This window comes from Pezoporus flaviventris, unplaced genomic scaffold, assembly GCF_033815535.1.
Source record: "Pezoporus flaviventris isolate CSIRO_AGI_PZ_B2104156 unplaced genomic scaffold, CSIRO_AGI_Pfla_v1 ptg000002l, whole genome shotgun sequence".
Lineage (NCBI taxonomy): Eukaryota > Metazoa > Chordata > Aves > Psittaciformes > Psittacidae > Pezoporus > Pezoporus flaviventris.
This window is the reverse complement of record NW_026892550.1, coordinates 24,542,461-24,556,821: the sequence shown is the minus strand read 5'-3', so window position 1 is coordinate 24,556,821 and position 14,361 is coordinate 24,542,461. Positions and strand designations below refer to the sequence as shown.

Sequence of the window (14,361 nt, the reverse complement as noted above, 5' to 3'; positions counted from 1 at the left end):
AAGAGTGGTCCCAACACCAGCCCCTGAGGGACGCCACTCATTAATGGTCTCCAGCCGGACATTGAGCCATTGACCACAACTCTTTGTGTGCGGCCATCCAGCCAGTTCTTTATCCACCGAGTGGTCCATCCATCAAATTGATGTCTCTCCAATTTAGAGACAAGGATGTTGTGTGGGACAGTGTCGAACGCTTTGCACAAGTCCAGGTAGATGACATCAGCTGCTCTACCCCTGTCCATCAGTTCTGTAGCCCCGTCATAGAAGGCCACCAAATTGGTCAGGCAGGATTTCCCCTTAGTGAAGCCATGCTGGCTGTCACCAAGCACCTTGTTGATTTTCCTGTGCCTTAGCATGCCTTCCAGGAGAACCTGCTCCAAGATTTTGCCAGGCACAAAGGTGAGACTGACTGGTCTGTAATTCCCCAGGTCATCCATTTTCCCCTTCTTGAAAATGGGGGTTATATTTCCCTTTTTCCAGTCATCAGGAACTTCACCTGACTGCCATGATTTCTCAAATATGATGGCCAGCGGCTTAGCAACTTCATTCACCAGCTCCTTCAGGACCCGTGGATGGATTTCATCAGGTCCCATGGACTTGTGTACATTCAGGTTCTTAAGATGGTCTCTAATCAGATCCTCTCCTACAGTGGGCCCAGGGTCTTCATTTTCACAGTCCCTGTATCTGCCTTCCAAGTCTTGGGTGGTGTGGTCAGAGCCTTTGCCAGCAAAGACTGAGGCAAAGAAGTCATTGAGAACCTCAGCCTTCTACAAATCCAGGGCAGCCGCTTCTCCTGATAGCTTCTGGAGGGGGCCTACATTGTCCCGAGAATGTACCTATAGAATTCCTTCCTGTTATCTTTCACATCCCTAGCCAAGTTTAATTCTAACTGGGCCTTAGCTTTCCTAACTTGGTCCCTAGCTTCCCAGATGACATCCCTGTATTCTTCCCAGGCCACCTGTCCTTGCTTCCACCTTTTATAAGCCTCTTTTTTCCTTTGAATTTTCCTCAGGGGCTCCTTATCCATCCAAGGAGGTCTCCTGGCCCTCCTGCTGCATTTCCTTCTAGTTGGGGTGCAACACTCCTGAGCTTGTAGCAGGTGATCCTTGAATATCAACCAAGAGTCTTGGGTCCCCCTGCCCTCTAGGGCTGTATCCCATGGAACCTTCCTAAGCAGGCTCCTGAGGAGGCTAAAGTCTGCTTTTTGAAGTCCAGGGCAGTGAGCTTGCTGCACGCTCGCTGTCCTGAGGATCTCAAGTTCGACCATCTCATGATCGCTGCATCCAAGGCTGCCCCTGGAGTGTCACATTTCCAACAAGCCCTTCCCTGTTGGTGAGCACGAGGTCAAGCATGGCACCTCTCATTGCTGGCTCCTCTATTACTTGCAGAAGGAAGTCATCTTCCACACAATTGAGGAACCTCCTGGATTGCTTGTGCCGGGCTGTACTGTCCCTCCAACAGATGTCAGGGTGGTTGAAGTCATCCATGAAAACAAGGGCCTGTGAGCGTGAGGCTGTTCCTATCTGTCTATAGAGCGCTTCATCCACAGAGTCCTCTTGATCAGGCACTCTGTAACAGATCCCCACAGTAATATTTGCAGCAGAGCAGAGAACTGAGCCTGTAACTTTTATATCCTGTATCTTTACATACAATATTATTTTTCCTCTTGATTAAAGTCTGCGAATTCATTTAGCTCATTAACATTCATTCATTTTACTTGTGATCTCACACTTACTCAGTGTAAGGGGAAAAAATTCTCTGCTATAATTAGACGTTTTGCTTTTTTGTCCTTTTTTTTTTCTTTTTCCCCTCTCAGATTTATTCTAAAGGATGAAATATTATAATGGAGGGGAAATGCTTTCTTTGATTTTCAGGCTCTTTCTTACAAAGGAGTTTGTCGTGTTAATGTCTATATGTAGCAAATATTTTTATTGTGTTGTAATACCTATGCCACACATGCCAGTAGCCAGTAGAAAGCCAAAAGGCTCAGAATTAGGGCTACATGGTATGTTGGAGGTATGGGAAATTAACTACTGGAAATTAGGTTAATAGAAAAAAGATTCTAAGCAGTTGTGAATAGTTTGTATGCAGTCAGATATCCTTTGATATTTGTTAGCAGCCTTCCAAGTATCTGAAGGGGGCCTATAGAGATGCTGGAGAGGAACTCTTCATTAGAGACTGTAGTGATAGGACAAGGGGTAACGGGTTAAAACTTAAACAGGGGAAGTTTAGATTGGATATAAGAAGGAAATTCTTTCCTGTTAGGGTGGTGAGGCACTGGAATGGGTTGCCCAGGGAGGTTGTGAATGCTCCATCCCTGGCAGTGCTCAAGACCAGGTTGGACAAGTCCTTGGGTGATATGGTTTAGCATGAGGTGTCCCTGCCCACGGCAGGGGGGTTTGGAACTTCATGATCTTAAGGTCCTTTCCAACCCTAACTATTCTATGATTCTATGGTTCTAAATAGCTGTCTTATGACTCATAATGGCAAATTCAATTTTGTGTTCTGTTTTGGTTTTGGTTTTTTCCTTTCTTTTAATTTATTTTCTGTAATTTTATAAAAAGGAAGAAAAGAAAATGCTTCATTTTCATTATGGGTAGAAATTCGAATGAAATATTAGGTCCAAAAATAAATCCAGAAATACATATGTATCTTTTATTGTAAACTAACAACAGTTTTAGACAAATTTGGGGTGAGGTGGAAGGAAGAAAATTTCTTTCAGGTCCTCTGAGAATGTGGAAAAGAATCACTCTTTATAGACTAAGGGCTATCTGTTTGTCATGTTTTGTATGACCCATGAATGAGATCAGTGATGTGGCTATTGCTATTTCCCTTTTCCTGCTTTTGTGACCTGCACTCTAAGCTTATCCATGTTCTTTATTTCTCCTGCTTAGAGTGTTTTTTACAGTAAAGTAGACATGAATTTTTATTTATTTTTCTTTTGCCACAGTGCACATTTAGATTTTTTTAAAACAATAAGACGTTATATAAAAACTTTTTTTTAGGGTTAATTGAAGGTTTTGAAACATTTAGGAGAAAAGTTGATTGAGTCACATAGATTTCTTTACACAGCTAACAAGAATTTTCATTTTAAAATTTTGAACAGGAAGCTGTTAGCATATATTTAAATCAGTATTCATTATGCAATCTCCATAATGGCTTTAATTGTACGTGAATGATTTACGACTGTGTATGAGTTTGGATAGGCAGTCCTCCAGTGGCATGTTTTAGTCTTGTTTTAATCCACCTGATTTTGGTGTCAAAAGCAGGTAAATATGCCAGGACAACATAGCAGCTGCTAAGAACTCTGGGTGAACAGTCAGTGACACGGCTGCTACACTATCCTTTTATAATGCACCTGCGTGGAGATGTCAAATTATAGTTTTACAGAGAACTTTGCCATTCTCCAGCTCTTAAGAAATGTTTAAGTTTTACACACATGTGAAGTTACAGTTTCAGAGTAATTTTTAAAGTAATTGTATTGAGAAGCCTGCCTGGAAGGACATTTAGAATCCCCTGTCATAGTATCCTATCTGTGGTGGCTTCATTAAGAATTGTCACTACCGGATTAAAAACTTAAGCTACCACATTGGTGATGATCACTCAGTATCTTCTGAGGTAAGGTGGGATGATTTTCTCTCACACATCCAACACCAACACCCCCCCCCCCCCTTGTCCTTCTAGGTTGTTCTTATGATTCCACCCAGTGTCTTTCTTGCCATGACCCAAGCACATGGCATGTAGGCTGTTTTCAGATGCTTGCATAGTGGCTTTCACTTGTTTCCTGACTTTGCAATCTGCCTTTTCACATCCTGTGGGAGTTGCTTCATCCTTTAATATGCTTTCTTTTTGGTGGTGCCTCTTTTACCAATCAAGTTAACATGATTCAAACAGGCTATTCCAGCTGGAATTTTGGCAATGGTTGTCTGTCAAGAATATCTATTTATTTTATTCATCAGCCTTGAAACAGAAAGTCATGAACTTCAGCTTTTTCATCATGAATAAAGCATAGGTGATGTTCAGTGGATGAAGTGCTTTATATCTAGAATGTTTGGAATCACATATGTTTAGGTTTAAATGTTGCCATATCTTGGCTTTAGGCCCTTAGGAATCCATTAGACTGATTATGTACAGAAAATACACTTTTGTAAAAGCTATCTGTGAATATGTAATAGAGTCATAATACAGCCTTCAGCTTTTAAGTCTAGTTGTAGTTCCTGTGAGCATGGCTGTGACTTGAACCACACAATGTCAGACATCCAGCTAAGGAAAAACATGTAGAGTCAAATGCTGTCAAAAGTGAACGCAAATTTGAGAGGAATATAGTGTGATGAAGTTGTGAATACTTGCTGACACAAATAGTGTGCTCTGTCACTGCTCCTCATTTTTGTGTCTTTTGTTGTTGACTTAAAGCATTCGAGAAAGGAAATTTATATCATTGTTATTGTTTAGCAGACAATGAGGGACACACAGGGTGTGTGTAACTGGAGAAAGCCCAGATCAGCAGAGCAAATGAACATTTTTTTTCATTCATTGTGCCCTTTGTCACAGTCAGTGTGCCTTCCCACACCTGTAATTTCACCGCTAGTTGTACTAGTAGTGGTTGCATAGTCTAATTTTTTCAGAAATAAAACATTGAGGATAGAATTGCTAATGGCAGTCAGCACACCATGAGAAACATTTAGTAAAGTGTTTTCTGCACAATGTAAATGATAATTTTCAGCTCCAGTCTACCCTCAAATTGCTAATGCACTAATTCAAGATGAAATAGAACTGATTTGCAGCAACGAGAAAGTGAATTGGTTGTAATGCGCAGGGTAGAGATTCAAAGTAGCAAAAAAATACCTGTCAGCTTACGATATCTGTGAAACAACACTGAAAAGTTCCCTCCTTTGGAAATATTTATGTATAATAACAGGTGTCATAGGGAAGGTCATGATTGAAACCATGTTTCAGTGAATGTGCTGAACATACCTGAGTTCGTTTTCCAATTACAGGGACAGGGAATCAAATTGGAGATAGTTCAGTCAGAGAACTGAATAAATAATGAATAGGTATTTATCAAACAAAGAAAATCTACAATAGCAGATTCAGAAAGTGATGGAATATTTGCACGGAGAATGGAATTAGAGGAAAACAAATCCTCTAATGCCAGCTCTGGATCTGAGGAAAAATAATTATTCAAGAAACAAATCTTTATTTCTGCTGTTCTAAGACTAGAATGTGTTCTTTATGAGATACAAGTGAAATGTTAAGAAACAGCTGCTTTACATCTGACTTCAAAGAAAGGAATGCTCACATTGAAACATTGGCACTGAGCATCTTGCCAAGAAACAAAGGAAGAAACAGCATTTGAGAAGTAGCATTTCTGAAGATCTCTCTTTTTCCTCAGTTCAAGCTGTATTATAAATAATTTCATACTTCAGGAGTTATTCTATTAGCATGGTGTAACTATTACTTAGAAGGCAGAAAAAATTCCAAATGAGATGATTATACTTTGCACTGTCCCTCAGAACTCAGACCTTGAGGTCAGCATGTTTTTACCTTAGGAGCCGTTACCCAACTTAGTCAGAAGTTATTGTGCCTAAAGGGCAGCCTCCCATTTACAGAGATCACTGTTACCAGTACCCTTAATTTCACATAGCTTTCCAGAACTCATGCTTCCCTGTGCACTTCAGAGCACCATTAAAAGGAAGTTATCACCTTAGGATAGAAGTTATCACCTTAGGAGCCATTACTACTTGGTTCCAAACTGAGACAGTATAAAGGTAACAAATACAAAGTTTGTTTTTTCCAAGGAATGCTAAGGAAAGTATAGGCAATGTTACGGCATTAGCCAAACTGCCTGTGTTTAAAGTTGATTAGCATGTTTTCTTATAGGACCCTTTCTTCAGATGTATATAATTTATTTTTTTTTAGGGGGTGGGGAAAGAAGCACAATTTAAATTTTTTTATGCCTAGTCAAATGCAGAAATAAAAAAATGGGTTACTTGTGAAAAGGTGTTCCTGTAATCACCAATAGTTCCTCATATCTCCATGTATTTGAGCAATGGAACTTGAAGTTTGTCAGGGAGGCTGCTCTAGTAAGTGGTAAGCTCTTTATCATGGCTTCTGGAAGCTAGGAAGGTAAGTGAAGTAGATGAGAAAATGTGTTTACTTTAGGGGAACTTCTGTTTATAAAATATAGTTACCTATGGACATACCTACAGAAATTAACCCCCAGACTTTGGCTTACATATCTCTAAGAAATCATGGTTTGTGAAAGCTTCTCTGTCGATGTTATGGCTCTGCTGGTGCAAGTTGGCCTAAGAAAGACTCTCCCAACAGCTGGGGCTGGCACTGGAGCTAACGGCAAGCCCTTACATAAAAAGGCCTGAAATTAAGTGTCTGACGCCAAACTCTTTTACAGTTATGTACCAGTAGATGGCAGATGCAGTGTAGGGGAAGGGCAGACCAGGGACAAAATACAGAGAAAACAGGGCAAAGAGGTTAGATGCTGGAGAGAATGTGTTTTCCCCATCAGAGAACTATCTATTCCCCACCGACAAATAGAGACTGTTTACAACTACTGGTATTTATAGTATGTAAAGAAGTCAGTGTACAGAAGGAAGGGATTGCTTAAGAAATTAATAATAATTAAAAAAAAAGCTAGAAAAGTAGTATAGAGATATAGGCAATGGCATCCTACATTGGCCAGAATAATGTCTGTGGTCCAGTGGGTGTGAAATCTCTGCTTACCGTAGCAGGCAACATCAAACTTGCATGCCTTGTTTCACCCTCTCCAGTGATCTAATGTATTAACCACAAAAAATTTTCCAAGCCACAAAAGAATCTTCTTTTAAAGTGTGCTTGTTGGGAGGAATTATGGATAGACCAGAGTTAAAAGGTTATCAAGCAGAGAAATATGTTTGAGAACAATCTGGGTATAGGAATGTCCCTTTGAAAACATATTTCACAATGCTGCTCGGAGGAGTTAAGGGAAGGAGGCATAAAAGAAAATCAGGAGGACTGGTTACTTTATAAATGTGTATTTTACTGGTTGATCGCCTCCAGCTCTGTTGTTGTAGTGGTTTGTTGTGTGTGTTATCTATTATAAGCTATGGTTTCTGGTTTCTAGGTTGCTATGTTACCTAGGGATCACAGGTCATCCTCCTACACATGCAGTGTACTACTTATAAACAAATACTGATCACTTGAGTAATTGAAATAATTGTTTGCAACAAATCATAAGCCAGACATGGCTTTTTGTTAATGCTTGGAGCCTTAATATTTCTGCTAGAAAACACACACTTTGTTTTCACAAAATGGGATTTATTTAATTTAATAAATTCCAATAATGATAGGACAGGAGCTGCCAGTAAATGTTTGCATTTTCACAAACAGGGAGCATTAACGGATAGAAAACTATCAGACTTGTGCACCTGGACTCAAAACCTGAAAAATATAGATGAGGGAACGTTTTATCTTACTAGAGCAAAACTCCTCTAGTAGATATGAATACACTGTCTTGTGCAGAGTTTAATAAACAAAGGTTTTTGAATAGTGGTTAAAGGATTCTCCACTAATTCATATGCTTTTCAGCTCATTTTTAGCCACTTTTAATGCTCAGCTTCTTAAAAAATAAGTTTCAAACCCCTGCAGTTAAAAACGAGTCAGAGTTCAGTTAGTGAGACATACTAATGTTTTATACGTTTGTCTCTCCAGTGAGAAGTTTCTGTCGCCCCAATGGAGACTGTAGCAGTAAATACCATCCTGGGCAAGATAGGCAAGTTGGTATCACTGGGTTATGCAGGTGGGAAGGGATCTCTGGAGCTCTTCTAGTTCACCCCCTTGGTCAGGTCAGGGTCAGCTTTAAAGATGGGTGAGATTGCTCACAGCCATTTCCAATTGAATTTTGAGTATCTCTAAGGGTGGACATTCCATAGCCTCTCTGGAGAACGTGTTCCAGATAACTGTTTCATGGTAAATTTTAAGTTTGTGTAATTTTGTAGTGCTGCTGAAAGAATCAGTCTTATCCTGTTTCCCTGCTTGCTATTCCCCAGCTCATCAGTGCCCTTTCCATGTCCTGGCAGGAGTATTTGTTTAGCTCCATGACATATTGGATCAGGAAACTGATCTGAATTAAACTGGGAGTGACTGATCTGATTCATTGTGTAACAGCGTGATGCATCATGCTGGCACAAAGAGAGGTGGGGAGAAGTTTGGAAGCCAGGCTGAGTAGGGGGTAGGACAGCTTCTTTCTTTTGATAACATCTGTTCCTGCCAGCATGAAGTGTTTATAAAACAACTTAGTGAGGAAGCAGCATGATAATGGATTGCAATGAATTTCCACTTGACAAGGAGGACCCTAGAGTGTAAATGAGTTATAGGAGTCTGATTCCTTAGGATTCCTGATGTGGTACAGAAAGTTTTAATTTAGGCTGATTCTTGAGGCCTTCCTTTTAATGGTGCTCTGAAGTGCGCAGGGAGGCATGAGTTCTGGAAAGCTATGTGAAATTGAGGGTACCGGTCACCGTGATCTCTGGAAATTGGAGGCTGTCCTTTAGGCGCAATGTTGTTTTGGGTGCCTTTATTATGCTGATCATGCAAATGGTTATATGCTGTGTATGATTTACTGTTATTCCAGAATTTCTGTAGCAAAAATGTTCTGTTGGAATAACTTTGTGTGATTCAGAGGACTTCCATTTCACTGTGACAGCTTGTCTTTGCCAAGTGCAAATTTTGTTTGCCAACATCTAAAGACCTTGTAGCCTGGATTCTCAGACATATTAGAAGTTTCTTTTTTGCAAGAGATATTTCTATAGAGTAAATTAAATCAACATTGTTTTCAGCACTTGCATGATGAATATCAGGTGAAAATTTTCAGAAACTTCATTTAGGAGAAGTTTTGGCAGATGGTGCAAGATTGTTAAAATGGCTCATAATCATAGCAGTGTTTTAAATAACATTTATTTAAATGGTTTCCTGTCTGAACTGTAGCTCTCATTAATTCATTTACTATATCTTTCACATTTTCACTGGCATGTTTGAATCAAGTGATGGGATCAGTAAGAGAGATCTGGAAGATCCTCTTTGCTGGCTATGGCTGTCATACAAAGCACATTAAATCATTTTGCTAGCATTTTTTTTGTGGTAATAATTTCAGTGCTATAAGGCAAAATTTATGGAGCACTTTTCTCAGTGTGGTAGGACAGATAAAGTGCTTCTGCTATACATTATAACCTATACATCAGGTGGTTTTGATTGTTACGGTATTTGATCAGCTGTCACTTATGGTGCTGTCATGTCCAGAAAGTGACAGCAGAATCAGAGTGGATTTCCGAACTTCTAGTGGTTGTTGATTCCAGATAGAAATGAATCCTTATTTTGGTTAATTTATCTAGGTTTTCCCTGCAAAATAATTGATTGAACTGATTACAAATTCTAACCTGCATTGTAGAGACTGTATGTGTCCATCCTTACAGATACCAGCTGAGTTTGGCCACATTGTACCAGGGGCATTGCTAGTCCTGAAAGAGATGTTAAATTCAACAGCAGCTGATATAGAAAATGCTTAATTCAATAGCAGGAGGTGTAGAAGATGCGAAATTCAGCAGCAGCTGCTGCCCCCTTAACTCATTTCTGGATGGGTAAGAGTAATCGTTTTAATAGTACCTTTTGGATTTGTTCCGAGTTCCACTGTCACTGGAATCAGGAATTTATATTTCCTTACTCTGTCTGAAAAGCCTTCAGAGTTCTGTGTGAGCTCTTTGTTAAGTATGGTTCTCTTGGATATCAGTGATTTGTTCTAAGGCTTTTGCAAGTGCCCAGCAATTCAGCCAATTAATTAATAGTAGTCCTTACTTCTGGGGAACTGAGCTGCTGCTGCCTTCTGCCAGGATCACCTCTCAGGCCTTTTTTCTCCTTTAAGATATAAAATGTTTTTCAGCTTTTGGGTCCTGTATTGTCCTTTTAGGTGTAATTATGCATCTTTATGGGATCAGTAAGAGAGATCTGGAAGATCCTCTTTGCTGGCTATGGCTGTCATACAAAGCACATTAAATCATTTTGCTAGCTTTAAGATGTAAAATGTTTTTCCTTTAAGATGTAAAATGTTTTTCAGCTTTTGGGTCCTATATTGTCCTTTTAGGTGTTAATTATGCATCTTTATACTTACACACAGGAACCTGCTTCAAGAAAACAATACATACATATGAGCTAAAAACAAGATGGGAAGTCAAAACATGTGTGCAGCTAGCTCTGCATCCAGTACTACAAAGCATTGCATGGAGTTGAGACTTCTTCCTTGGATGTTGCTATATGAATTCAATATAATTTTGTCAAGTGAAATAACCACAAGAATCTAAAATAATCTGCTTTCTTTTCAGATTTTATTACTATGTAAAGCAGCAAATTTCAGGTTTAAACTTATATCTGGAGACAAAATAGGAAAAAAATCGCATTCTTTACAAATAACTTACAAGATAAGGCTCAAAACTAAACGATGGAAGATGGAAGTACATTGTTTTCTTGATTATGTGAAAATGAAACCTTAAACGGCCCATTTATTTACAAATCCACGAATCAAAAAGTAATGTTGAGATTTTTATGAGCTTGCCTCATACAGCTCTCCTTTAAGTGTCTCTGAATATGCTGCTCTACATCTTTAATGCTATGGTAGGGTACAGAGGAATTTTTCACAAGAACAATCACTCTAAAAAGCTGTAATCTTGGGTGTGGGTGTTTGCTCTATTGTAGAAAATTCTGTGGCATTTATATTCTGTGGAAATCCTTGTTAGAAAATCCTGAAAAATATTAATGACAATTAGAACTACCTGGTTGCTGTGTCAGCTTGTCACTTCAACTTGGTTTATTTCAGGATTGTAGAAATGTAAAGGGTAAACTCAGTTTTCTTCTTCACATAATTTTTTCATGTTTCCCGGGTTTTCAGTTTGTCATGTGTGTTCTGTCCCTGAGTTGTCTGTGTAATTCCTCCTCTCCCCAGCACTCTCTCACAACTGTTTTACTGATCCTTTATTCTGCCTCAGACCTTGGATCTATCATCATTCTTAGCCTGTGTGCCTATAAATGATAAGTGAATTACCCCACAATGCTTTATAGCATGGCTGTAGTATGATTCATATTTCCTCTCGTAGCCAGGCCAGTTTAAACTTTTCCTTAAACAGATCTGGCTGAAAAAATAATCCAGCCAAATACCCTAGGGTTAACTTGGCTCAATATGTGAATGCAGCTTACTGTGTGGCCACAGGAACAGTTATCCTGGAACAACTGAAGGGATGTATCTGGGGAAAGAACAGTAATGAGGACCAGCAGTAGCTGAAAATGTTCATCAGTCTGCCTTCAGTCAGGTTGTCTACTGAACTGCAACTGTGACCCTTAGCCAGAACAGTGCAGTCAACAGTTGTGTGTTCTAAGAGTGATCTTCATGCTGTATTTTCGGCTCTGGCATGCCAGCTTTGTTTATAACCTTCTGCAAGTCATTTACACTCTGTCGTTTTAATCTGTAAAACTGCAGTACTTAATTTCTCAATAGAACATGGCTATGGCAGTGCTTTTACTAGTGGAGAATGCTACTGTCAGGACACAATGAAATGACACAATAAATAATGAGCACTAGATATATTATAGAATTATATAATAGAATAGGTAGCATGGGGAGGTCTCTGCAGAATGGTTAGTTGTATATATTATTTAATGCTTTTGTCAGCTTCAGTGATTTCTGCCTTTCCGTCTCCTGACATCTTATTCCTGCTTTGCCTGTATCCATTTGGAGGGGACAATTCAGTTGTCAGATGAGAAAAAAGAATACCTTTTTTTGGTCACATTACTTTTCAGCTGAATCAGCTACTTGACCTGCCTTACTATACAGCCTACTAACAACTATTGCAAAACTGAGAGCGGCACAAAAACAGATCTAGACATTTGGAAGCAAGAGCTGCATATGCTGCTGATATCAAGAGCTGTGCCCAAGCTGAAATAACTGAAGTATGAACTTTTAAATGTGGGAAAGTAACCGCAGAGTTAAAAATATGTCACATATCTGTTCTTTCATCAAACATCATATCCTGAAGACCAGAATTGCACCCTAATATGTAGTAACCTGTTTCTGTGCCTGCTACTGGTGCCAAATAAAGGTTGCCATAGACCTGCCAGTTTATTTTTAAAATGGTTGGTCTCTAAGTAGCTGTAAATAAGACTAATCAAGATGGAGATTTTTAATCACCTTTCATCCTTCAGTAGATTAAGCAATATGTCCATACTAAACTTGATCATTATCCAGAAATAATTTATGGAGCACACATGACTGAACATTGAAACTGGGCCAAATATTGTAGTAATTGCTGGATAATCCTATGTTTTCTGGTTTGTCAGAGCTTCTTTAGAGACTGCAAGGTCTGCTTGGTTTATTTGATCACTATGCAGTTGCTTTTTAGAAGTCTAGTAATTTCTAAATTACTACTGTTGTGTGTATATATCTGTGGTGGGTTGGCTCTGGCTGGAGGCCAGGTGCCCAACAAAGCCGCTCTGTCACTCCTGTCCTCAGCTGGATAGGGGACAGAAAATATAACAAAAAGCTTGGAAGCTGAGATAGGGGCAGGGAGAGATCTCACACCAATTACCATCATGGACAAAACAAACTCAATTTGAGGAAAATTGATTTATTATCAATGAAATCAGAGCAGGATAATGAGAAAATAAAAGCCAAGTCTTAAAACACCTTCCCCCACCGCTCCCTTCTTCCAGGGCTTAACTTTACTCCCAATGTGTTCTGTCTCCTACCCTGTGAGCAGCGCAGGGTGATGGGGAATGGGGTTGTGGTCGTATCTGCTGCTCCGTCTTCCTCAGGGGAAGGATTCCTCACACTCTTCCCCTGCTTCAGCGTGGGATCCCTTCCATGTGAGACAATTATCCATGAACTTCTCCAGAGTGAGTCCTTACCACAGGCTGCAGTTCTTCACAATCTGCTCTAGCGTGGGTCCTCCCGCAGGTTCACAAGTCCTGCCACCAAACCCACTCCAGGTCAGAAGGCTTACCCAGGCAAAAACACAAAAAGTTTTTTTCCAAGTTAATGATTTTTTAATAAGCTCATGAAAGTGTTTGCCAGTCAGAGAGAGAAGGTCTGCACAAGTGTGGGGAAGAAGGAAAGGGTGAAGAAGCAAGTTTTCTCCTGTGTGGTGTCACTACACCATTGTATTTGTTCAACTGTTGATGAAATCTCGGCTTCAGCTTGTGCACAGTTGAACTCAGAAACTGTTCTGAGCTTTATTTGGGCTTAAATTTAACCTGAAAGCCAGAGGTTTCAATGAATAATGAAGATTTGGCACTGTTTTCTGTAACTTTGTAGAACATAAAATTACTCAGGAATGATTATTATTACTTTTTACTTTTAAAAAAGTTTTCGCAATCTACAAGAGTAGTAATCTTTATATTTTTGTTCTCTGTCTCTTTTCTCCAGTCAAGGTCTCTTGCCCTGCAGGACATTTTGTGAGGAAGCAAAAGAAGGCTGTGAACCAGTCCTTGGTATGGTAAATGCTTCTTGGCCAGAGTTCCTGAAGTGCTCTCAATTCCAAAACAAAACTGAAAATGACACGACTACAAGGGTATGCTTCTCACCACACCAAGAAAAAGGAAAGCAGTGTAAGTTTCCCTTCTTAATGATTATGTCATGTTCATGACTTTCTATTTAATAATGTATTTTTATTGTGTAGGAAAATCTCCGGGGTGAAATTATTATTTCTAGTTCTGCTCCTTCACATTACTGTGATAATGTCAGGTTGTCAGCTGGTTATAGTTTTGTGTGCTGTAATTTTTTGAGGCTTGTTTTTTTGTTTTGTTTTTTTTTTTGACAGGCTGAGAAAGTTGGGGCTGTTCAGCCTGGAGAAGAGAAGGCTGCGTGGAGACCTCATAGCAGCCTTCCAGTATCTGAAGGGGGCCTATAGGGATGCTGGGGAGGGATTCTTCATTAGGGACTGTAGTGATGGGACAAGGGGTAATGGGTTTAAACTTAAACAGGGGAAGTTTAGATTGGATATAAGAAGGAAATTCTTTCCTGTTAGGGTGGTGAGGCACTGGAATGGGTTGCCCAAGGAAGTTGTGAATGCTCCATCCCTGGCAGTGTTCAAGGTCAGGTTGGACAAAGTCTTGGGTGATATGGCTTAATGTGAGGTGTCCCTGCCCATGGCAGGGGGGTTGGAACTTCATGATCTTAAGGTCCTTTCCAACCCTAACTATTCTATGCTTTTTTTCAGACTTGTATTGATTTGAGGCTTTTTTTTCTTTGCATCAAAAATTCTGAGCTGTTTCAAGTAAAAAAGGTAGGAGAAGAGTAACATGCCCTTTAAAAACATTCTGCTAACTTTTTCT

General features: G+C 39.6%; 1 protein-coding gene across 2 annotated transcripts in view; it reads left to right on the top strand.

Annotated features, from left to right (window-relative positions):
* CORIN (corin, serine peptidase) overlaps nucleotides 1-14,361 on the top strand; it is a 144,298-nt gene that overhangs the window by 51,820 nt on the left and 78,117 nt on the right. For both annotated transcript variants that reach the window (XM_061472008.1, XM_061471999.1), the window contains exon 5: nucleotides 13,454-13,635. In XM_061472008.1, coding sequence (XP_061327992.1) covers nucleotides 13,454-13,635 — 182 coding nt within the window. The remainder of the gene's footprint in view (nucleotides 1-13,453; nucleotides 13,636-14,361) is intronic.